This window comes from Passer montanus, unplaced genomic scaffold, assembly GCF_014805655.1.
Source record: "Passer montanus isolate IOZ18808 unplaced genomic scaffold, ASM1480565v1 scaffold19, whole genome shotgun sequence".
NCBI classification, from domain to species: domain Eukaryota; kingdom Metazoa; phylum Chordata; class Aves; order Passeriformes; family Passeridae; genus Passer; species Passer montanus.
This window is the reverse complement of record NW_024366480.1, coordinates 1,568,609-1,595,122: the sequence shown is the minus strand read 5'-3', so window position 1 is coordinate 1,595,122 and position 26,514 is coordinate 1,568,609. Positions and strand designations below refer to the sequence as shown.

At 38.0% G+C, this 26,514-nt stretch overlaps 2 protein-coding genes across 3 annotated transcripts in view; both read left to right on the top strand.

Annotated features, from left to right (window-relative positions):
- RAD54B (RAD54 homolog B) overlaps positions 1-26,514 on the top strand; it is a 62,722-nt gene that overhangs the window by 17,977 nt on the left and 18,231 nt on the right. For both annotated transcript variants that reach the window (XM_039706345.1, XM_039706346.1), the window contains 2 exons: positions 21,284-21,484; positions 24,635-24,922. In XM_039706345.1, coding sequence (XP_039562279.1) covers positions 21,284-21,484; positions 24,635-24,922 — 489 coding nt within the window. The remainder of the gene's footprint in view (positions 1-21,283; positions 21,485-24,634; positions 24,923-26,514) is intronic.
- Positions 198-6,337, top strand: LOC120500868 (fibrinogen silencer binding protein). The gene is made up of 2 exons (XM_039706350.1): positions 198-633; positions 4,861-6,337. Exons 1-2 carry the CDS (start codon positions 263-265, stop codon positions 5,384-5,386), a joined length of 897 nt encoding a protein of 298 aa, XP_039562284.1. The 5' UTR covers positions 198-262; the 3' UTR covers positions 5,387-6,337.

Sequence of the window (26,514 nt, the reverse complement as noted above, 5' to 3'; positions counted from 1 at the left end):
TCATACAAAAGTGTATTTTGCTTGTTTCTTCTCGCCTTCTTCAGTCTGAAGCCTTATGTAGGTCAGGCTTGGCTTAAGCAGATTTCCTGAACCTGCGTCAGCTTAAGCTGAAGGAATTTTAATAAACCCTCCCTTGTAGGCGTGGGCCTAAATGAGACTAGCCTAGTTAAGCCTGATCTTTTTCTGTTTGTGAAAAAGAGCTGAGCAGAGCTAGGGACTGCATGGTGGCTCCAGGAACGGCTTCCTTAATTCAAAGATAACAATGGTTGGGAAGGCCAGATCTTCTAATTTTACCTTATCTGAAAAGCTCGATTTGCTAAAACTCGTGAAGCCGTATGTTAAAATTCTCGAGGAACATACCAATAAGCATTCTGTAATAGTGGAAAAAAACAAATGCTGGGATATTATAGCTGATAACTACAATGCCATCGGAGTAGATCGCCCTCCTCGTACTGCACAGGGCCTGCGCACGCTGTACAAGAGGCTCAAAGAATATGCCAAACAGGAGCTATTGCAGCAAAAGGAGACTCACTCAGATTGTAAAAGCAGCATTTCCGAGCCAACCAAGAAAGTTGTGGAAATGATTCCACAGATTTCCAATGTGTGTTTAAGAGACAGGAGCGGTGTTCAAAGGTGAGACAATTCTTTTTATTTTGTTACTGAATGAAAATTATGGCGCCTCCTATCTACTTTGTAATGCTTTTGCTTGTGCTCAGGCACCTAAAGGAAGTGTTTATCAGAGAAAATTCCCAAATGGGAAACAATGACAAAAATAATACTGCTGTTGTTTTATGAGAAGCTTTATGTTGACTTAGTATTGCATTCATTTTTTTCAGCTGTTTCAAAGCTTGTTTCAGAGTCTTTGTCATACTCTGGAAAGTGAGGGTTAAGAGAGAATCAAAGAGAAATAGTAGCTCCAACCTCTACCCCTCCCCTACCTTTTAATAGGCAGATTATTCAAACACTGGCAAAGTGATGGCTATTCTCCTCCATTTAAGGTAATACTGCAGTCATTTTGCAACATATGGAACTGTTACCAGTTTATATAGGATTTTTAATAAAGTTAGTTCACAGAGCTAAGAAACCTTATTCACCTTTTTTCTCTCATTTACTTTGGTGTTTGCATGTTATGTTTTAGCTAATCCCAACCCTTTAAAGGGAAAAAAAAAATTGATTCTCCACACTGCAGTGCCTTTGTGAGTGCAAATGTTTTTTTAAATTATACTTTTCTTGTACTGACGATGGTTCCCTGAAGCTGGAGCAAAGCTAATTGCAGTCTAAACTCCAAGCAGTTCTGTGTCGTATGTGAGGTAGTTTAAATACAGAGAGAAACTGAGAGGTACAGCCCTAGAAGTTTTCTCTTTTTTTTTTTTTTTGCAAGGTTTCTTTTTTTTACTGCTCAGTAAAGTGAGACACACTGTCTAGATTTGAGCCAGACATAATACAGGCAGGCACTGTGCAGGCTTTCTCCCACAGCTGGCTAATGCCCCTCATATCTGACTTGCAACACTCTGCTGGTTCTGTATTGGTCCTTGAGGGATCAAAAAATGCCTGGGTCGGATTTTGGTTCCTCCAGATACAAAAACTAAGCTAGGGAGTGGGGGAGGGAAGTCAAATAACTCCCCAGCAACCTTGAGAAAGCTCTGATTTTTCTTATTTTCCCAAGCAGATTAATGGGAAGCGAACTTTCCGTATTTTAATCAGATATGCTGATAGTGAGTGCAGCAGCGTAACACTCTAAGAAAAGCTGGCATGCGCACACTCGCTGAATTGGATTCATGGTGCCACTGGTTGAACTGAATGGTAACAATTGTCTAAATCCCAACATGCCAGATGCTCTAAAAATATTCTGTTGTGGGTCCTTTGCGTAAAGAAGTCTAAAGCAACTGGACTGTGCTGCTGCTCCTGATGAATGCCCCTGGAGGAACCATTCCAAAGAATTCTCTGGAGCAAAATGAGGCTTTTAATTGCGCTAATAAAGGTTGCAGTGTCTTGACTACCAACTTTTGTAAGGAGGGGGAAAAAACCATAGTGTGAGAACTTTAGTTTGTAGATCGGCTTATAGAAAGCACTGACGCTTTTAGTGAATGATTAAGAGCTAATGATCTCCATAGTTTGTCTCCTGTAATTTAAACAATTTTTGCAGTTTTTTATGGGTCTGGGAACACTGACTTGATTACTGCTTACCCAAAATGGTTGTTCCTAGGAACAGCCACTACACTGTGGGCTGAGGGAAAAGAACATAATTTACAAGATTATTTTTTTCCCTGCCCAAATACATAATTATTTTATAGTTCTCTGAGTTGCATTTTACTCTAATTTTATAAACCCAGTGTTGGGTTTTAACTCACCAGGATATGACTTAGGGTTTGGAGGAGGGAAATATGACTTATAACGAGCCCAAATTCTTAATCGCACCTTTAAGGAATTTCTAGCTCGCTGTGATTAAATGAAACTTGGTGAATCATGGGTGCCTGCAGGGTTATAAACACCATGCCCCAATTGTGGTAACTGTTGTTTGTCTTTCTTTCAGTCAAGTTGTCAGAAACAACATTAGTAACCACCATACAGGCAGCTCTTTTGTTTCTCAATTCCTTCTTTCTCTCTTTGCTGTCTAATTGTTTTACACTTAAGAGGCTGACTAAGGGAAAAAAAAAAGCCTCATCAGAGTTACCTGAAGATCTTGTAATTTTTGTAGTTCTGTGTGGATTACACTATTAAGAGCTGGATTTTTTTCCACTCTTTAGAGGCTTTAGTCTATGCTACACAAAATCTCACTTTTCTTTCTCGTATTTAACCTCTCTTACTTTCTCTTTCTGCTCTCTCTCCATTTCCTTTTGTCAGAATGACCTGCTTCTCCTGCTGGTTGTTTCCACTTTTCTCAGGCTAGAAGCTGGCCAGGAGCCAGCAAATAAGAAGGAGAGAAGCTTTATTAGAAGCTGTGGTTGTGAAGAGGGGGAAAACTCAGAATTACACTCAGCACAGGGGAAAACAGGTGAAAATTTGTGTGGAGGATAATGCTTCCAATGCTGAGAGGACTAAAACAGTGTGAGAAAGAAGCATGTAGGAAAAAGTGAAGCTTTGTGGCATGAGGTAGAAGGGAGTAAGGTGATATAATTGATACTCTATAGGCAGCTCAGGTAACAGTCAATAGAATTAAGATTATCTTGGTTTTTTCTTCAGGGGATTAATGAAAGGTCAGTTTTCAATACCTGCTTCAGATGGACAGTAATTTTTAAAGAATCTTAAGTTTAAATAGTTTGTGTGGTTGACAGGCTTTATGTTTGGAAAACATATTGCTCTGACCCTGATGGGCCTTTTTGCAACTGAATATTGAGAAACTTCCATGCTTTTATTATAGAAAATGCATTTTCATGTTAATAGATGGCAGGCTAGGTCAGGGTCCTTCAGAAATTGCAACTATGATTACTTATTTCTTTTAAACCCAGAGTTTTGAAGACCATGGGAGTACCAGAAGTTATTAAGGAGGTAGTGCATTTATGTGAGAACAGGATGTATAAATTACATTTCTTCTTTGCTTGTGGGAATTTGAACCCACATCTCTTACCAACTAGGATGGTGTTTTAATAATCAGATAGTTTCTCAGTATGTGGCTTGTAGGGCTCTGAAGGCATTTTAAGGTGTAGAAAAACTCCATTGCTCACCCCCAGACTTAAGATGGTGACTCAGGTCCCCCAGGATTGGGGAGCATCTATGAACATTACGTTAATCATGGATCCACATGCTGCCTTTGACTGCTAGCACCAGTTTTTGAAGGGTTCAGAAATGTTTTGAATGTGCAACCACCAGTTATAGCCTCTGTTTTAGACAGTCCTGGCCATGAGAGTGCACTGACTTGGCTGTCAATCCCAAGTTAATATATTCGTGTTCCCGTGTAACTCTATACTGCCATCCCAGTCATGCTGCAAGTATTCTTTGTAGATCTGTACAGTAATAGATCAAGAAGCTGATCTGGCTTAAAAAAGCATTACCTGAATAAAGGAGTGATGTGCAGAAGTGTAGGGTTTCAAACACAACTGATGGTAGACAAGTGTCAGGAACAGCTTGAGCCATTATTATCATCAAAGCCAGTGCAATGCCAAATCATGATTTGAGATGCTGCTGACTCAGGGATTTACACAAAGACAGATGAGTCAAGTGGGTGTTGTTCTCTAAAAAAGAAATGCACAGAACTATAGGCTGCTCTTAATGGAAGCATTTCTGTGTCTTGAAGCTTCAGAAGAAATATTAAGATGGACGATTCAAAGACAAGGAGCAAGGATTAGCTTGGTTCCCAAATCTACTGGCAAGGGTTGTGTTTTAGCCTCTGGTTTCTTTTCCCAAGGCTCTTTCTGTACTTTTATTTAGTGATATTTTATGTTGAAAAAAAACCCCTAAATACTGGGGTGTATGAACAGAAAAAAGGAGCACATTAAAACAGGGGGAGACAAATAAGTTTGGGAGATGGAAATGTTTCTGCCATAGTCCACTCCATCTAAATTAATGTGCTTTTAAAATGACTTTTTATATTATATAAAATTTTTCATCTGTTACTTGCATGACTTGGTGCTGCTTTTTTTTTAATATTTTCATTTGTCATTAATAGCCCTTCTTGCTTTTTCACTGTCAGAGGGGCCTACCAGATGAGTTCTCTATTTTCTGTACTGCCTTTAGAGCAATAAAATCTGAGTAAGACAGGGCTGTGTCTGTGTGGTAGGAAGAGGGGCACAAGTGGTGTTCAGGTAATGAAGCAGAGTCCTGGACATAGAGCAGTATTCAAATGAAGCTTTGGTTACTTACAGCTATGCCTTTTAAAATAGTTTTTAATGGCTTGTTTAAATATGATTTTGTGTGTTCTAGTGCTAGTATCGATAAAGAAACAATTGCTGGTACCAGTTCACCACAGGCAATGTTGGATCACCATCCTGCGACAGTCATGATGGACTTGCAGTCGGAAGAGGATGTCAAACCTCCTCCTTCTCTGATTATAGACTCACAGCAAAATGAGAACTTAGAACAAGAGGAAGAACACCAGCTGGTGCATATTATGGAAAGGTCTCCTTCAACATCAGTGTCTTCAGTTGATATGAGAGTGATGATGTCTCCTTCCCCTGTACCAAGAAGAGATGAGTTTTTTAGGCTTGAGGTTGGAGAACGCTTTAGACCAATGTGTGGCTATGACCCACAGATGTTACAAATGCTGAAAGAGGAGCATCAAATAATATTAGAAAACCAAAGAAAAATTGGTCTTTATGTCCAAGAAAAAAGGGATGGTTTGAAAAGAAAGCAGCAACTGGAAGAAGAACTGTTGCGAACAAAAATCAAAGTAGAGAAGCTGAAGGCAATACGACTACGCCGTGATCTGCCAGAATACAGCAATATCTAAATATTTTATTACTCGTGTCATATTCTTTGAAATACTTAATAATAAATGCAAAAGTGTTTCTTATGTTAATATGGATGGATCAAGATCTGGGCTTGAGACATGAAAGCATATGTTGTTTAAGTACCTTAGAAAAATACCTCGTATGGGTTTGAATGCACCAACTCTTCTGGTCTAAAGTATAGTCAAATCCATGTTTAAGTGTTTAGATTGATAAAAATCCAAACTTTACAAGTATTTCCACTTATCTCTAGAGTTGTGGTGAGCTAATGGAAATTTAATTCTGTTCTTGTTAAAAATTTTGGTCATATGCATTATTTTTTCAAATAATCACCTTTAATATCTTAATGAAGTTGCAGATAAATAAATGCATATAAGAACGAGAGGCCATGCTTAAATGTTTTATTCTTTTCAAGTTGGTAAATCTTATGACAGTAGTGACATTTTGCTGATATATCAGCTTGGAAAACAAAATTACTGGATTGTTATATTTTTTTAATGTTCAGTAGACAGTTGAATAAATGTACATCTTTTTAAAAGTTAATACTTTTTAATTGTTTCCAGTGGAGAAGTGTTTCCATAGGATGTTATCAAAATAGAGACAATGAATGCAACACTTGGTTTTTAAGACTGCATGCATGTGTAATTTGTGTGTACAGTTACCATGATTGTGTATTCAGTTATAGTAATTATACTGGTGATCAACCACATAAATATCTACTTTGCTCATTTGCATGCATAATTACTGCAGTGCATGTGCAACCAAGACAGTTGCAGGTGCCTTTGATCAATATCACTATGACTATAAGCTACTGAAATAAAATAGTTTCTGTATGTAAGTAACATGTGACTTGAAATCAACAGAAGATTGTGTTATTCTGGGTCCCTTTTATAGATCCTGTTGTTCCGATCTTTCAATTAGTTTCAAATAAAAAGCCCCAAATGAAAACAAAATTGATTCTTCTGTCTGTCCTGGTAGCAGCTGTTTCCTCTGCAGTTATGATCATCTTTCATAACTGGAAGAAAAATATGTGAAAAATATCAGTCCCAGCTGATTAATTTCTTCCTAATTCTTAGTCTCCTGCCTGTTAGAATGGATCCACAGCTGCCTTAGACCTCTGGCTCCTTTTTCCCTGTGACAATGCTTTCCCCTGCCTCTAACCTTTACAGCAAGAAAAGGAAATGAAGGACAGCATCAAGGAAAAACAACAAAGGGAATGTAATTCCTCTGGTGCCTCCCATCTCAGAGGGTCCCAACAACAGAATGAACTAATGCAATAGGAAGGAGACTATTTCTTCCTCACTCCTGTCATCACTGTTTTCCCAAATTTGTTTCTTTCCCCACTCCCACAAACATCTGCATGCAAGCATGGGGCAGTGGTCTGCATCAGCAGACTCTCAGTGAGGTAAGCCTCACACCTCCTCGTTGGTCTGAGTAAATCAGATACCACAGGGGTTGGTACTTACTGAAAACTGGAGACTGGAAGCATATAAGTGCAGTTGAGGAGCTAATGGAGCTTAAAGAATTGTAGTTAAATTTTGTGATATAATAATCTTGACTGTCACTGCCCAGGATAATTTTACAAAAGTTTCAGGTAGGAAAAGTAAAGGGAAGCAATTATTTTATTTACAAACTGAGAAAAACTAAAGAACAGTGAAAACAGGTGTTGACAATCTGGAGTTCCTCAATACTTTGTTTTCTTGAGAAGAGAGTACTGTAAGTGTTCTGGGAATTTTTGTGTGTACTGAAAATGATGATGCCTGGATAAGTGGCCTTTGTTCCAGTACAGTCCTTGGCTTTCTGCTGTGTTTCTTAGTTCAAGGACATTGATCTGTTTTTGTGTAGCTGGAAATGCTTCAAGGAGATACTCATTCTGTGAGTTTACAAGAATCAAAATGCTGGCTTTAATAAATAAATATAGATTTTATTTGTTCTGCTTCTCAGAAATGGGAAACAGCACTAAATTATCTGCCCATGTCTTGTAGTTTGGATATGTAGGATCTTAACCTTTTAGTTGAAAATCAGAATTCTGGTTTCTAGTGGTAAGGAATTAATTTCTAGTTTCTGTTTTTATATATTATGCAAATGAGCAAGGTTTTAACAGTTCATAAAATCATTCCCATATGGCTGAGTGTCTTGCAGTGATTTTGAATTATAGGTACTCTTAACACTGGCCACCAAAATGCTCTGGAGACTTTAGAATGTTGTCTTTTGATGCTGTATGAAGAGGTGACTTGCAGGGTTGCTACTAGCATGGCATTTTTATTTTGAGGACTAGAACTAGAGGAGTTTTCAGTCTTGGAAAGCTTATAGTTTTTCTCAACTGAGAGGCAAAGTAGTTGCAAAAATAGGACTCTGCATAGAGCAAAGTCTCCCTTGTGATCTTGATATTGGAAGGGGAGGGTTGCAAATGAGTGAAGAAATAAAATGCACTGTCCCCTTACAGTTGGTGTTCTTCCATATTTCATTGTTTGGACTTTGTGTCACTTGTTAGTGGAAGACTTTTATTCTTATTTGCAAGCAGCACCTCTAGTTCAGAGACCTCATGCTTCTCATTTGCTGTGTTCTGAGTTTTGTTTCTTGTGACTTTTGGGGACCTTGCGAAAGGGGGAGACATCTCTTGAGTGCCCATGGAACTTGCTCCTTTCATTACTAGTGAGATGATTATTTCCTTCCTTACACTTGGAGCTGTTTCCTCCTTTAGTGCCATTATATTGCTCTCTCAGTTCAGTGTGATGCTGACTATATCTTATACCTCTCTGTGTTGGTGAATTTGCATTTCTTTCCCACTCCACATCTGCTTTGCAGTATCAGGTTATCTTTCTGAGTCAGACTTCTCACTTCTCTGTGCCTGTTCCTGGTTTTTTTCCATGTATTCCTAATGTTGGGTACATGCACCACAGCTGTGGCTGGTCCTTCTGGACCATGAAATGCTATGAATTTTTACTGTTCCAGCAAGTGATACCATGCTAGCATGTGTGAAAGGGATGGTAGGAAGCCCTTCCCTCCTTCACCCTCATTCTTATCCTCTTACTCCCTCTGCTACATCTGGCAGTGCCATTCCCTGTCTGCATGTTTATAATGTACAGAGTACAGGCAGAGTAATTTTAGGCAAGGACAAATTTCTACCATATGTTCATGTCCTTCTACTAAGATAACTGTAATAAACAGGCTGTAGGAGTAACTTAATTCCAAACATCTAATGGATTTATGTTTAGGATTAGAATAAAAAATTGTACCTATGATAACCTTGTGATAATTGTGATAGCATCTTGTGTAATTTCATCTATCCAAGTAACTGGTTAGCAATCAGTCTATAATTTCATTGCTGCTACCTAATTATATTGCTTTTTTTGTTCCTGCTTCCTCCTGTAAGCTTTTGATTCCTGTGGAATGCTTGCCTTAGATGAGAATTCTTATCAGGTAAAAATGGTAAGAGAGAACACTCCAAGACTTGGAGAGATTGCTTGTAACTAATTGTACTTGTCATACTCCTGTTTTCTAATATTTTCCCCTTAACTAGCGTAAATTTATTTCTTTAATTTATACTTCTACACATTTTATGACTTGAGATTTTCCCCCCTTCAATTAAAATACATAAACTTGAGCTTGCATGCTGTCTACTTTGGGCAAACTTGTGCTTACTGGATTTCCAGTAGTCAAAGCCATTAAGTTCCTTACAATTAAATGATAGTTGTTTCTGAGTGGGAGGAAGAAACAAGAAATTGTGCTACCCAGGCTGCCTGGCTAAGTTGTCTTTTAAAATTTCCTATGTCTTTTTTTAAAGTGCTTTAGGATGCTTCCATGTCAATTTTAACTTAGTAAAATAATAAAATGGTTACTCAAGAAGATGATAAAATGTTGTTTTCCTAAGATGTTGATTACTTTTCCATTTTGCCTATTAAAATAAAAAGAAGCCTCTAAAAAGAACACTTTTAGCATTAGAATACGTTAAATATAGCTTCTCAGTGTGTATTCCTAACAAATATTCTCTTTTCAACATCCAGGTCTCAAATAATTTGAGAAATCTTACTGCTTGTGTCTTAGATTAAAAAAAAGTGCTGTTTACAATAGTTAAAATAATGTCTGTTAGCTGTCTGTGTAATACAGAACTAAATTTCAATCATTCTGTGACCTCTGTTTCTGTGTTCTATCTCTGCTAAAACCAGAAGTGCTCGCCTTGGTGGCAATCTGTGTAGTGGTGCTTGCTCTTAAATGGCATCCAGTTTGTCTGGGTAAAGTTTTTCTCCAGCTAAAGATGCAGTTTCCTGAAGTTCTATTGAATGCTAACTAACAAAATGTGTCTTCCTTGTAAAACCTGCAGTTGTCCAGTGGTAAAATAGTTGAAAACCTTGCTTTTGATTTGTGTATGTGGGGAGGTGGATGAGGGTCAGAGAACCCAAGGAGAGCTCAGCCATCTGTAGGCATTCCCACTGCCCCTGCCTTTCTTCCATGCTATGGGATTTTCACTCTGTTTTATCCTAGTGATTACACAGAATGATTTGTATTTGTTGATGCATCTAGATTAGATATCTCTTCAGTATAACACCTTGTTTGACTCTGTATTACTCACACAAGAAGAATATAATATAATTGTAATTGAATACTTAATCAGCAGTTACTCCACGTAATTTATGATTTCTATTTGCTCTTTAACAAAACTGCAGACTTGGAAAATGCTACTGATTTTTTTTTTTGGTATTTTACACATGCAATTATATATTTTTTTGAAAAGGACTCTTGTTTCCTGGCCATTCCCTTTTGGCTCTTGATTTTCATTTATAGTTAGGCACAATAATTAGCATAATTTGACATAAATATAATGAAAAAACAATTCCACTGGCTTACATTGCCCCTCCAGATTTAGTTGACTTGAGGGCCCAGTTTGTTGGGGCTGTCATTTTGTTTACAGTATTCTGTGTTGCCATTTGTTTGCTTTGTTTGTATATTGTTGAAAGTCTTGTCTGTATTGCTAATACTTCTCAAAATATGTAAATTTTCAAAGTTTGGAACTTTCCACATGCTTGAAATAAGTAAACCAGCTTATAAATGACTGATTTTTTTTTTACTTTTATTTTTAGCTTTCATTTAGCAGAAGCAATTGGACAAAGTGTTTATCTAGTTTGGGGAGGGATGTTGGACTGCCTGTGGTTAGTCCAACATTGTTATAATATTGTTTGTCCTGCATTACATCATATAACCACTTGCAGTAGTGTCGAGTTGTATTTGTTGTTAATCACTGAATATGTCATGTGAAGAAGTAATTTATCATAACTCAGCATTTTACATAAGCCACTTGTTGATATTATAGAGAACATCATTTTGTAAAGACAAAGCTTTTACGTGTGGTACCTAACAGAAATACAGGATTAAAACCAGTATGTTATATTGCTATTGCTGTGTTCTCCATTGTCATATGGCATTTGTTTCGGGCTGCACTGTAAGCCACCCCCAGACAAAACTGACTTGTAAACTCTGCAGGTTTCACCCAAGTAATGTCTGCACTGCTTTGCACTGTGAGGAGGCTTTGGCAGTAGGTTGTACATGCCTAGGTGACCTTAGTAGCATTAACTATCAGTTTGACCAAGCTACTTTATGCTGTTACCTCCTCTCTGGCTAGAGTGTGTGTGTTCTATATATGTGTTTGTTGATGACTCATCTCTTTCCTGTGAAACAAATTGCAGGGAGAATACTCTGTTTAGCATATATTGAATTTTTATCATCTTTCCTTTGTAGTGTTCCAGTTTCCCTGTGCTTTTGAAAAAGTACTTGAAACTTGGCATCAGACTGGTCTTTGGCCATTCCTATAAAACCTCACTCAAGTTTGTATTAATGTGTAGGTCATTAACGAACGCAGAAGGTGATCATTTTACAACAAGTTTGTTACACTTCGGATGTAGTCCCTAACAACTGATTCTTAGTAAAGCTTTCCAGCCTAAGCATGCTGCACTCTTGAGGGTGGATCAGGGAGTTCTCAGCTGCAAGCACCTTGAATGAAAGCAGGAAAATGTGTCTGTAGTTTTGCCAGTCATGGGACAGACACCCTCAGTGGGGAAGCCTCTGTTTACATCCAGAAGGTTGCAGATGACAACAAGGATCTCAAGCACATGTGTCCTTCTTTTAGGGCAGCAAGGATTTCAGAGCTGTTGGACTGTCCAGCTGGATGGGTAATGGCCCAGCTCTTTTCCAAAAAGACCAGCAATAGCCTGGAAAATATGGGTTGTAGCTCTGTGATTCAGAGTGCTGCATAGTGTGTGTGCGAAAAGGACTGGACTAAGTTCATTTAGGGAATTTAGCCTTTGCTGTTTGTTATAACTATTTCTGCTAGATAAAATCTATTCCTTTCAGAATAGTTTTTGTTATGTAACTGTATGTGCTAGTTTGCTGTACTTGCATTTTGAAAATACACAATTCCTAAGTGAACTTTTGAGATAGCACTAAATATGTTTTTCAGCATTGCAGGACTTAAATCTACTCGGAGAGTTTCAGATACTTTAGCTCTGAAGATGTAGTGGGCATCTCTAAAACTTGTTTTCAAAGGAAATAGAGATAGATTTAATCTTTTTCTAAATGTCATCCTTTTCTCATGAGCATGCCCATGCACGTTTGTTTGTAGGCACACATATACCCAATGAGATACACATGGGGGCAGTTGGTAAGAAGAGCTGCACGTGCTGCAGAGGCTTTCCAGTGACACCAAGGGTCAAAGGAAGTCCTTTGGGAGTAGCAAGTGGAGCTGGGCTGCAGATGGAAAGCTGCCACATCTCCATGTCTTCTAGCGTTTCCTTATATAAGTGGTCAGCTCAGGACCAAAAATAGGCAGGGTTAACATAAACTAGGCTCTGTTAAAGGCATTATGAATTTTGGGCTTCCTGCATGGAGTCATCTTGTTAATTTGCATTGGAATTTCTATGCAATTTAAGTTGTATTCAGTTTTCTTACATCCAGAGCCAACAAAGGCAGCACAGTAAACACCTCGTATCTCCACAGTGATGAATTTCTTCTGTTCCTTCTTTCATTTTCCTGGTTCTATTTTGCTTTCCTGGTAAGAATTACAACTAAAGCTCTAGGTTTTTGTGTTTGGGCCATAAATATTACTTTTCTGCTTGGACTACTGAATGGATTACATTTATGTAAATCAAAGTTATGTAACTTGATTTGGAAAGATTACTTTTCCCCTTTCCAAATATTTCGTCAGCCACTCTGCAAGTAATCATTGCTGCATAACACATGAAAATTCTAAAAAATATGACTCATCCTTTGTGTGCCTCTTCCCAGGGTAATGTCATAAATTTTAAACAGTGCTGTTTAAATAATTTAGGACAGGAATATGTTGTGTTTCATGCTTGTGACAGTGGGCATAAGTTTTATTGATTACTTGTATTTTAAAGACTCTTTACTACAATCCAGGAAAATCAAAGATGGCCATTAACAAACACAAACAGGACATTAAAAATATTTTTACTTTCAGTATGTGCTACAACAGATGTTAATATGAAGGATATGTAATCTTAATAAATCCCTTTCTGCCTGCTTGCTTTTTGTTACAGATCTAAGTCTTTGCACTTCAGAAACAGAGATTTTGTACAGTACAGAAATAGTTCTCTAATAGTTTTGTAAAAAAAAATTACAGAAGTAATTAGAAATGCTTAAGAGAATGCCAAACCACATATTTTCGAAGTACCACATATGGGTTTAGCTGAGTACCTTCCATTTAGGTTTAAACACAAAAGGATGAACATGTATATCTCTGCAAACTGCTTCCAAAAATGACTGCATTTTGAGAAGTCTACAATTAGCCTGTGATTGTGTAATAGTCCATTAACTATTTTTTAATAATATGGGTTTTTTTGTAATTTAAATATTTGGAGTATTTTCATAGCACATTTACACTATAATTTATTGCAATAACGTTCAATATTTACAGAACCCAAGAAAACATTTTGCTTTTGGTCTCACTTCTGCATTTATTTTTTGAAATAAAAACCCCTTTACTTGACAAATTAATCAAAACAACTTTCAGTGTGGATGGCAACATTAAGAAGTATAGTAAACAGTCGATTTGGATGGCATTTGCTGGTTCCAATGTTTTACCGAGCTGATCTGGCTCACTGCACCGAATGATGCCTGCAGCCTTTCAGAATTCTCAATGATGCTGCTTTTTCCTTTGATAATAGGACTTGCACATCTATTTCTGTAGACCTGACAGAAGCTTTCAGCTTAGTTCATTAAATTTTTACAGTGAAAGCTGGAGTCGGTTGGATTTTTAGATAGCTGAGAGATTTAGGAAGAATAGTTTTCTGCCATGGAGCTGTAATTTTGAAAGTATGTGCTCTCCATCCTCCCTCTTCTACAGATGATTCCCTTAAGAGGTAAATGTTTCATTAAATGGCGATGAGAGGATTGTTGCTACAGGTTTGAATTAAGTACATGTACCAGCTCTGTTATTGTATATCGAAGGCTCCTATTTGAAAATAAAGGTTACTACTCAAGTGTTCAAAAACTCTCAAATAGCACAACCTGAACCCAGTTTTCACATTCGGTTGGGTATCATCATTAGGTACATGATTAAGGATTGTATTTCTGTGGGCTTCCTTGCCAGGTCACAGAATGGACTCCATCAACTCAGTGAGTCACTATTCAGTATTTTCTTTCCACCTCTTTGTTCAGTTATAGAGCTACACCTTGTTCTCGGCACATTTTTCAAACTATTTTGAATTAATTAGCTAAATTTTTTACTCTGGTGCTCATTGTGATGGTATCTGAGTGCCTATGAGATGTAATTAATTACATTTCACAACATCCATGTGAGACAAAAACTTGATGCAACCTCCACTTTCTAGGAGATGAAGTGTGAGTTGAGGCAGAGAGAATAACACCAAAAGGCCCTACTTTTATGGATGGTGCAGACTGAATCATGGAGGACTGCATTGTCTCAGTGCTTTAGGATACTGTACAGTTAATCTTTCCCAACCACAACTTCCAGTTACACCCATGAGTGTTCACTGTTCATACTAATGAGACTGAATCACAAGTCAGGTGCTCAAACAAATGTTTGTTGCTCAAAGTTGGGGTTAAATTACTTTCTTTACATCACAGAGAAACTCCAGAAGACATGCAACTAAAGTCCAGTTCTTTATGGCATTATTCAGCTTATCTAACCACAAGATTTGACTATCTGTCCTTGCAGCCTTGTCCATCCCACACCTTTTGCAATTTGCAATAAAGCAGTGCATGGGTGGCAGAGGCAACAGCAGCTTTTTTTCCTGCCACTGTTCCTGCCTTTGCAGCAGTTCAGTTCTCTGCACTGAATGAACAAGAGGTCCCATGGCAGTGTAGTGCAGCATGCTTTCTCTGAAGACTTTATCATGGGTGTATATGCACAGTGGGGCAGATCAGGTCACTGGAACACCTTATTTTTAACATCTTCAAACTTTGCTTGACTTCACAACCTTAGACCTATTCACTTGATGAAGATGGGTCATAAGGGTGGTGGGCAGGTAGGTAACATAGTTTCTTACCACAAGGTTGTTAATCTTTTGGGTTTTGGAGCAAATTAACATTTCTAAACAGATTATTCCATATAATTTGGTATTTTCATCTATGTAATACAGGGTTGACAACCTTATCTTTCCCCTTTGAAGTAATAAATCAAAATTACTGCATTAAGACATCATTGAATTAGGTGTACACCATTAATATCAAGTCATGCAGTGGTTTGCCCAGTGAGTTTTGCCCAAGTTTGATGACAGCAAAGCAATAGAAAGACCAAAAATTTTTCATGTTAGGGAGCAGAAGGTACTGAGGGGACTTCAACAAAGGTGATACTGTGATACAAGATCTAGCTCCTGCTTTGCCTATACAAAGTGGTATATCTTCTAGTGGACAAATCAAGTGGACTTGTCCACTAGAAATATGTGTCTGATTCTGCACTAGGTCTTCTGCTAGTCCTAAACTCAGAATTGATTTGGGTTTGTCTTGTAGAGAATGATGTATGAAATGGATCCAGTTCAGGAGCTTAATTATCTCCATCTCTTACATTGCACCTAAGCCTTCCATTGCAGCCCTATTTACCTGTAGAGCAGGTACCAAGCCCAAGTCTGCCCTGTATACCAGGATGTTGTGTTTATGTGAATGCCCTTCATGTCTTTGTGCAGTCAGTGCCCTTCCGTGCTCAACTGCTTGCCATTTTTTATGTGACAATACCATGTTGTCTTTAGTTGGTTTCTTCTGTTGTCATTTTTCACTTCTATTTTCCCTCTCATTGCCATTTCCCTGTCATTCCCATTGCCTAATCAGGTCTTGTTCTCATTTTTTTCCTCCCAAATTGTCCTGTGGTTTCCCTCAGTGTTTTCCAGCTGTTTCCACTGTTTTCACGTTTTCATATGGAATCTTGCATTTTGAGGGTCAGAGATGAGAGGCAGTAAGGTTTTTTTTTTTTTGCACCACCTCCTACTCAGAAAATTCCAACTCTCTGTCTGGTCCTTGACTGGACCCCAATCCCAGTCTGCCTGAGTGGTTCTCCCTAACCATCTTCCTAACATACCCTGTTGACTTCTTGCTCTTTTATTCCCTGTCTGGTTTCTAGCCTTTCCCTGCATGCTCTGCTTCCAGCTCAGACTTCCAGTCTTTTATTCAGTTGCCAATTTTCCACTGGTTCAACCTCAGCCTTCCTTTCCAGCAATAGTCTTTCTTGTTTTCAGGCTTCATCTCCAAAATTGCTTTCTCTTATAGCTGGTCCATGTCCCTTCTGCCATCCTAACCTGTGTGGTGCCAGGAGAGAGGAGCATAGTCTGAAGGAGAGGCTGTGGAAAATTTCCCTGCTGGAATTGTGGAAGAAACTCAGTTTTGATCTGAGCAGTGAAAGCTGTTCTCAGTCTCAGTTAGAGCATGTCCAGTGTGTAATTCTCAAGAAATTAAGCTGTAGATACTATACAAACTGCATTTTTTTAAGAGCTTTTAGCTTTCAGAAATGGAAAAAGTTTTAGCTTAGCAAAAAAAAACCAAACCAAAAACGTGTTATCTCCTCCACAGATTTTTAGATTCTTTGCCAGAGTATTGAGTTAGTAGATCTTCTACAAGAAATAAGAGTTCATTGTGGCTAAGACTGGATTAATCTGTGATTTTTTTTCTTATAAACAGTGATTTTTCTTTCACTGCCAGTTTCTATGAACATTGTGCATGTGTGTGAATATGAGTGCTTAAACTGAGACAGCTAGCATAGAAGATGTACTGTGGACTCCAAAGTTATTAGCTTTGTAAAATCAAATCTACTGAAGGAAATCCTCATAGTATTGCATGGTCAGGAATCTAGAGGCTAGTTTGATTGGCATTTCATATTATTAAGAGACATTGAAACAGAAGTTTAAAAATCCTAATTTTTTTTTGAACTTTTATTTTAAAATAATTTTGCATTTAGAACAATGATGTGTTTTCCAAATAAAATATTCCTGCTTGAAATATCAGTCTTTAGGTGAGTTTGTGATCTATGCTCATACATTAGAAATTAATTACAAATACATTTTGTCTTGGAAAGAGAGGTACAAAGCACTGGCTTGTAATCAAATGACTGAAATGTAATCCCAACTGTCATTGATCCCTGTAGGTTTAGGGCAAGGCAGCTTGACTCTTACTGTTTGCACTCCTCCTGAGGTCTCACAGAAGTGCATTGGGAAGAGTTATTACATTTTTTTTTTCCATCTTGGAGGCACAGTGATATACATTTACATGTTAACATAGTATTAAGTTTATTATTAGACTGAAATAGCTTTGCAAGTGAAAGATAATGCTATCTGACTCATATTGCTTTAAATATTCCTGGGATATCTTAGGAGTGTGTGACATATAGATCTTCCATATGCAACTAGACATTTAGCTGCTATGTAAATGTCTGTTCTCAAAATGTTACAAATGAATTAAGGAATTTTTCCATTACTTCCTCTGCTCAGAAGGAGATGGTACAGGCTCCATGGAACAGACTGATGGCACCTGAGCAGAGTCACTGCAGAGGCTACAGCAGAGCTCTGGCTTAGGATTTGGGCTGTGATTCATTCAAAGCCTCAGTCTCCTTTTACTGCAGTTCAGATTTTTTGATTTGCCTTCCTCTACTTCTTGATTATTCCTTAGTGCTATAGAGTGCAACTCGAATCAAAGTTGTCCTCTCTAAGCTGTAATTTTTGCATTGTGACAGTACTTTTTATTGACAAGATTCAGAGCAGTTGAGGGAAAACTTGCCTGTCATTTCATACATGCTTATGTTGTGGAAGTTCAGGTGTGAAGGCAATGGGTAACACAGGACCCATGGTTTAAAAATCACCCCAACCTAACAGTAGCTGCAACAGAAAGATGGGCAGCCTCCCAGTCTCCTTGGTCCAAGCTGCACGTACCCCTTCCCTATATTGGCTGTAGGTGGTGATGGCATTCATGGCGCTGGCTTTCCTGCAGCTGCTGGATGAGAAGCAGAGCAGGAGAGGGAAGGAAAGGTGAGCTCATGGGCTGTGGCAGCAGCCTGCAGTTGGATGGGGTTAAGCCATCCATGCCATCCATTGAACCACACCCAGGCCAAGGAGCCAGTGCCTGGCTCACCGGAGCGGAGCGTGCCCCTCGCAGCGCTGCAGCCGCAGCGCCCTGGAGATGAATGCTGGAGTCACCTTGGGTAGTCTTTCATAGAGCAGCTGCTTTCTTGCTGCATTGGGAGTAACCTAATGCACTTAATCGATGCATTTTCTCTAAATCCTGCTCATCAGAAACTGGTTAAACTGGTTTGCCATTGGAATGCTCCCGTCCCCTCTCCTGGATCCCGTCCCGATTTCTGTAAATCATCACCTTCCTGAGGCTGCTGAAACTTTTCCTCATATCAGCGAGGCTATGGTTTATATCTTGAAACCTAATCCCTTGTTTTCTCAACCACAGAGAGAAAGCTTTATTTGTGGAAGCTTTTCCAAGCCTTGTTAGCCGTGTCTTTAAAGTTCCCAAGCCCTTCCTTTAAGGAGGAAAGCCATGCCTCTTGCTACTGTTTCTTCATGGTTAAGCAAACCCCCCTGCCAGGCTGGGCTTTTGGCTGCTTGGGAGAGAAATGAGTGGGCATGATTTCCTGATGTTTCTCATACCACAGGGTATGCATGGTTGCTGTTACTTATTATTTTCACTCTGAACTGATTAACAGCAGAGCCCAGAAGGTACAGTTGCAGTTTGTCTTCCAGGGTGTCAGCAAATCCAGCTCTATTTCACATACTGTCTATGGTCTCTGAGCAGCAAGGCGAGTCTCTTGAATCCACTGCTCACTGTACCCCTATATCAAACACTGAACTTAGTTCCTGTGCATATCATACCATTCTCATTTCAGTTCCTGAAAAGCTCATGACATTGTATTTATTGAATTTGAATATTCTGCTATTGCACTGGAATAATCTTTAAAGTTAAATAGGTGTGAAGCTGAATACAAACAAATCTGATAAGATAAAAAGAAGGTTGAATGCAAGTACCTAATCAGCATTGTTGGGGAACAGGTTTAGGTTTTCTATGCAAGGAAATTATGTGAAAGATAATTTTGAGAGGATGTAATTATTTTTACATAAAAATGTTTAATAAAAAAAACCAACCTCACACTTTTATCTGAAAGTATACTGTAGTTATTGGTAAAAGGAAGATAATTTATGTGGCATAGAAACAAATTGTTATTGAATATTTCTGTAAACAGAAGTTATGGTAATTCAGAAGACAAATTGAGGGAAGAAATCTGAACATTGCAGAGGCTATAATTTTTCATTTTCCCCATAGGAGCATGGTAGTATTGCTTGGAATATTGGTGCCCAGTTTGCTTCTTACTGGGGAAAGCATGCTTTGGAAATATTTCTCAGAAAAAGTCACTATAACAAAAGACTGTCAATTTCCAGGTTTGTTTCTAAATTATTTATTTTCTAATTATTTTAAATGAAGCAGGGATAAGAAAAGTTTGAACACTTGTTGTTGACTTGAAAGTTAAGCTACTGGTGATTCAGATAATACCATCCAGGATGCCCTGAGTAAAAGAGCAATGAGCATAACACGGATCTCAGGGGTCACCAAACTCATGTGGGAGGTCAGTGAGGGAGACAAATAAGTGGTCATTTGTTTATGGATGCCATCCTTCAAGAGAGAAGAAGAAAATCCTGCAGTGAAATCTCCAATTCTTGCAGTAATAGTTAAAAATCTTAATATAAGGAAAGTAGTTGACTGAACTAAGAGAATCACTTTGAAAAACAAAAAGAAAACCATCTTGTATTTATCTGTTGAATCAATTTACAATTAGAAGCTCAATATAGAATAAAATTAATCTTTTGCAAGGTACAGGTTTCCTCTCTTCCCCCCTCTCTCTTTTACTTCTCTAAATCTTAGCAGTTGTGAATACTGAAGATCCAATAGAGCCTTTTAACTCTTTCACAGAGCTGCAAGGATTGTTTGTTGCTGTCTGGTTCATTTACCAAGATTCATCTACAAAGAATTCCCTACATTTCAAAAAGGGTTACTGAGTTCCATATTCTTATCCTTCTGTGAAATGCCAGTGTTTAGTAGCTGCTCTGTTATTCCTTGGGGATGAGGACACATCTGCTGCACGAAACTACAGATGTTGGCTAATGCACTGAAGAAACATCTACGTATGGAAAATCCTGTCTGCTTTAGGCATCAGCATAGAGTTCTGTACAGACAATACAACTTCTGGGGGTTTTGGAAAGAAAATTCAACTAGATAAATACAGCATTTTTCATTTAGATAATACCTTTTTAGTAAACATTAGTCTGAAAAATTGAACTCATTTTAGGTGTGTAACTTAGGAGCATTTTGCAGTTTTAGGAATATGTAGAAGTGGTAAAGCTGCTTCTTTGTCAGACTGTTACTGTGAGCAAGAATTTCCTCTTGCTGCTTCTCCTTTAAATACCAGCACACTTGCAAATTTTGGAAAAGTTAGTCTGTGGCATAAGTGCTTTTTTGTAACAGATTTGTATAGTGTTGAATCCCAGATGGAATCAAAGGAGCAAACCTATTTAAGCTTTTAACCAGCATGCAAGGGTATTTTAATGAAAATTAGTCTGATTCTCCTTTTGAAACTGTGCATGTGCTGAAAAGGAATGCTACAGATATTCCTTTAGGTAATGCTGGTGACTTCTCTACCATTACTTGTCTCAGATTGCTGTCTGTTCTGTTGTCATTTCTTAACCTTATTAACCTAAATATTGCCTGTTAATATTTACATCCATGGCACTTATAACTGGGGAACTGCTGACAAATCTAAATCAATCTAAGCCTAACAGTGTTTGAGTTGAAGAGATGATCTGCTTCAAGATTTGTGCAATTAGTTATTTTTGAGGGGTGCAAGGAAAGAAGTTGAAATTACACTTTGTGTTATTACAGTTCTGGTTATTCTGCTACTTAGTACAGATGACTTCAGCTCCAGATCTGATTCCTGGACTCCTTTGTTCCCTTTTCTGAGTTCTGTGTTCCTGTCCTTGCTTTCAGAACATTGTCCAGCACCATCTCACGAGGACCCTGTTTTCATTTTCTCCTGTGGTCATTTCCCTTTTGCTTTTTTTCAGCTTTTCTTTTTATTCTTTTTCTATTCTTATAGTTTTGTATATATGTCAAATTCGGAGGTCACTTACTAATGTGACAAATAATCTGATTTCCTTGCAAGTACATACTTTCTGAAACAATGTAACATTGTTTTGGGTTTGATTTTTTTTCAGGATTAGTCCTTGTGTGGTGTTCTGTCTCAATCCAAATTTACCATAAGACAAGAAATATACCACTTTGTGTATGTAAGATGAATTTTATAGATTGGTCTTGTTTTTTTGAAATGCAAAAGACTGTACACCTTATCAGGAGAACGTGAGATATTCTTTGTTATTTTATTTCCCTTTTAGATGCACTGTATTTGCCAACATCAGGGACTGCAAAGGAAGAAGCAGCTCAGGAAGCACCTGACTGCCTTGTGAAGTATTTCAGTGTCGTGTGGTGTAAGGCATCAAAGAAAAAGCACAAGAAGTGGGAAGGCGATGCTATTCTCATTATAAAAGGAAAGTCAGTAATATTGAAAGATATGGAAGGCAAAGACATTGGCAGAGGTACTGTAGAATGTCATACTTGCTCAACGGAACACCTGGCAGAAAAAATCACTGTGCTTTGAATTAACAGAGACCCAGCTCTTTAGATATTTTAGTTCTTCACACCAGTGTTGACCACCGGATGAAAAAACGGTGGAGATTTTGGGTTTGCTTTTGGTTTGTCTTTTTTCTCGGGGTGGGGGGAAGACTGCAAGACAGCTTTATATTTATTACATATAAGGCAGATGAATGGGGGTGGCTGGAGCAGGCTGAATAACATAATTCACAGAAACACCAAATGCTAGTCCAAAGAGAGAATCTGGAAATCAACGGCTGTACTTCAGCAGAAATGCTAAGTAACAGCTTTGTCTGCTCGCATAATGCAGAAGTGAAAGAGTTAAAATTTGGTGAAAAGATACAGGTAAGTTTCTTGTAGATATTCCAGTCAGCACTAGAGCGATCAGGAATTTTAGAGGTTGGATCTTTACTTTTCAGCCAGTCAAACAACTAAAAATATTATCTTTGTTGGAAAGACAGGCAAACAGCAACATTTTCCAGCTCAGCCAAAGTCAACCGTGTAGCAATTTTTAGTCTTGTAGTTTTAGCAGCAGCTGCTGCTGTAAGACATAGTTTGGGTTGATATCAGAGTTAAAAATAAGACTTGCAAACCATAGGCTGCCATCAACTTGAAGCAGTAATTTTTTACTGAAAGCAAAGCAAGAATTAACTTTGCTAATGGAGCCAAAGATATTCTGTCAGGGAGCAGGATTGGACAATGTTTTTGCAAAGCATAATTTGATTTATTTTAGGTCAGAGATGGCTTCTCTGCTCTTTTGTTACAATCATGACATTGTGATCTCATGACATTGTGAGCCTTGTTAGGACCAGGCAGTTTTGATTTGCAAATCAGACTGTGACTTAGAAGTTAATTTGAATTTATTTATAGCAAAGCAATATGTGTACAGACTTGCTTGTTTTTGAAAAAGGCAGAGTGAAAGAGAGTAATGCCTGGAATGCATCAGCCACCACCCTGTTGTTCATGTGTTTTTTCAAGTCCTGTCTTCTTGAATTAGCAGCAAACACAATAGAAAAATGAACATTGTGATTTTCTCTTAAAACTTAACTTAAAAAAAACTTGAAAGTTTTTTTACCGTCTTTGATGGTGTCAGAGAGGACAATACCAATGTCATTAGTGCTAACTTGCCCATTCAGAGTTGCTTTCAATTCATATATTGATTTTAAGAAGATAACAAATTGGCCAATTTAAGCAGTGTGAGTCTTAAATTTCTGCAATTATTTAACTCAGTGAGCGAGAAGGAAAGGTCCAGCAGTGGTGCTTGCCTCCAAAATTGTATGTAATACTGGGAAGTTCATAGTGAATGTGTATGAGCCCTTGGGATTATTATTTTTAAATGGGAAGAAAAAGGCAAAGGAAGAATTTTTCTTTTTTTTCCTTAGGCTTACCATGGCAGGATCAAGGATGGCACAAGGGAACCTAAAATCAGCACAGCTTATAGCTCATTTTTGAGGCAGCAGAACATCTTACTGTTCTCCTCTGCAATGTCCTAATTCCTTAATAATGCATTGCAAAGAATTTAGGACGTGCTCTCTTGTAAATTGCTGTATGTTACAGAAACTGTTATTTCTGGCAGCTGCATAAACAGTTTTGCTTTTTGCCTTCTCATTTTCCATCTGCCCTTAAAGCCCATCCTGTCTTAGCATGAGACTTTTCTGACCAGAGCCTGCACAGGGATACACCTGTATGGAGTATGTTCAACCTGAAGCTATGTAAAGATTATAACAGAAAACAAAAATGCAGAGCAAAGGAGATCATAAATGCCCTCCCTAAGCATCCTCTTTAGGAAGACACATGTATTCTTTTGTGTTCAGGCATCTTCAGCTCTTTCCTGAAAGCAAGTGTTCCTTCAAGAGCCAGACGAGGTTCACTGTGTGCTTTCTGAATACTTCCAGAGGAGAGGAAAAAAGTATCTCCCTTTCCCTTTTGGCCTGACTGTTTTTCAGCACTTGCTTAGACTCTTAGACTGTGAAACACCTCGGTAATTTTTTCCTCTTAAAGGAATTCAAATGCAGAGCTTCACCTTCAAATCTTTCACGTTCCTAGAAGTGACAGACCCAAGCTTTGCAAACAGTTTGCAGGAGTCTTTATACTTTATATATGGTGTCTGTTGGATAAAATGTGCCTTGGGTGGCCTTGCTTCTTTCTTCACACCTGAGTGATTTAACTGCTGGTCTATGCAGTCATGCCTTTTTTTTGGTCTGCTTTGGTTTTTTTGGGGGGGAGGTGGGAGGTTGGTGTTTTGTGAGGTTTTTTTGTGGTTTTTTTTTGTTGTTGTTTGTTTGGCCTGTTTTTTAATCCAAGCCTGTTTATCCAAATTTACACAAATTCAACAACTGAGGTAAAGAATTCTGAAGCAGAGATGTGGCTTTGACCTCTCTGAGTTAAGAAAATAAATTATATGTCCTCTGTTTCTTATGTGAGAGCTTCAACCAGTAGAATGCTATTTAAAAGAAGGAACCCCCACTCTTTCCTACACTGTTGTCTTAAAAGGAAGAGGCAGCTGTAGCTGTATTTTGTAATGAGACCAGCTGTAGCTGCAATGAGAATGCCCACCTGACCAAGCCCAACAACTATTGAACTTACTTATAAATCTTGGCAATAATCAGAGCATGTTCCAGAGCATATGTAGAAGTGAAGATTTCAGAGGCATCTAAATCATTAAGTGTAAGAAAACTAATTAAGAATTATTTTAAAAGTAGAATACACTGTTTATATCAATAGCGAGAGGGGTTAGGAGACTTCTTTTGGTGGCATGAAAGAAAGGGAAAAGGACTTAGGATGGTTATTAAGGGAAACTTCTGGATTTTACCATATGGAGCTACTTTTTAAAAGCTGCCTTGAACAGTTATTTGACATTCGGTAGACTTGGTTGGTGATGAGGATGACTGAGTCTTTGCTCATATACTCTGCTAATTCTGATTATTAGCACTCACATGTCACTCTGTTAAGGAGGGAAAGGCTTTATGTGTAACAATTAAATGTTTCAGAGTGAGATACTTTTTTACAGTGTTTCCTTCCTGCAGATGAGTACTATGTTAAGGAAGTAGTACTTGCTGTGTTGTCCTAATTATTTCATTTTTATGTTCTTTTAGGTACTGGATATAAAGCTAAAGAGTTAGACAGCCTTGATGAAGGTCAGACACTGATGGTCGGTGGGAAAGAAATTGAAGTGATGGGTGTAATTTCAGCAGATGATTTCAGCAGTGGCAGGTGTTTTCAGGCTGGAATAGGGACTCACGACACAGATGCAACTGCATTATCTCAAACGAATACAAAACCATTCTGTAAACCATTCAAAAATGTCTGTCAACCCAGTACTAAAGAGAATGTGCTCAGAGAATCTCAGAACTGCAAACCTCGCCATGATCCAAATGCTACAAGTAAGATTGAAATTTTAAAGTTTTTTTTAAACATCCTCTGACTCTCAAAAAATGTTGAATGTGTAACCAAAATTTTCATGTTACTCAATGTATTACTGAAGTATTTCTGACAGACAGTACTAGGATTTTGTCATGTGTGTTTCTAACAAGTAAAATACTCTGCACTGAATAAAGTTTTTCATAGTTGTTACAGATGGCTGTGGAAACACATTAGGGTAGTTTCTAAGAGTTTTGCCAAGGAAAATGAGTTTTACTGATCATTGAAACAATCTGACACATACTAGAAGCTCTAGATGAGTTCCAGCTTCCCACTGGGATCAGTGAAATACAGCCATAACGTGGCAGCACAGTAATTGCAGTGGAGGATCAGTAATAGAAAAATTGTGCCACTTTGAGAGAATTGCTTCTGTCAATGCCTGATCCTTCACAGCCAGTGAGTGTAACCAAAACTCAACCAGATATGTTTTGGAATAAATGTTTAGTTTTGTAGTGCTAGAAGCAGTATGTGCTGAAGAGCCATGAGAGTTCACATATTGTATAGGAACAGGCTGGTTGAGCAGTTGTGTAAGTGGTGTTGATTATCTTAGCAGAACTATTCTTTTTTCTACAAACCATATAGGAGCTATATTCTGCTGGTAGCTCTGTCTTTCAGATAGAAGATAAAAATGAACATAAAAAAAATGTTGCTAAGCAGTGCAATGCTTATTTTAAAAAATACAACTTTTTTTTCTACATTCTTACTATAATACCTCCATCCGAGTTCTTACATCATATCCTGATACTGTGGGACTTTTCAAAGCTGTTACCTGGCTGCTGTGTAAATAAACATTAAAATCTTAGTCAAGTGGTAATTATAAAAGAGCATCCTTATTAACACCCAACTTCTGGTCTTAATTTAACTTGATTACATTTTATCTAAGGATGTTCCTTCCTGAGATTGCAATATGATGCTGCATTAACATTCTAACTGAAAATCTGACCAAAAAAGGCCAATATATTCAGCATGTAAATTAACAACCTTGCTGTTTCTGCACTAGTTTGTTAAAAAGTTACTTTTTATTCTAGTTATCTTTTGTGACTTCTGGTGAATTTGAATACATTGTATCATATTTTGTGAGCACTTCGCACTTCAATAGGTTGGACTCAGTCTTTAGGTTTGTTTAGGAGAATCATGTTATTTAATGCCTGATTGCATAACCCCTTCCAGAAGTTACTGAGATACTTTGCAAGACCAGGAGCTTGATATTGGAACAGTCAGAGGTTTTCACTTCATCATGAAGTCTATGATTACAGTTGATTAAAATGTAGCTTCTAGAGAATGGAAAGCCATCAAAGCAGAGCACAGTGACAAAGCTGTAAAGCTATGACTTCCACATGGAGTTTCTAAGCTTTTAGTCCAGTGTTTATCCAAGCCTTGTTTCTTCTTCATTTTCATGCAGATTTTTGTCAGAAAAGTTATATTTTTGTCACCACTGGCTTTTAAATATATACATAGGCAATTTGATTTAATCCATCAGAACTCAGCCTTTTGTCACTAGGAAACAAAATCTCCCTGACTGATATAAGCCTTCAACCAACCTATTCCCATGAAT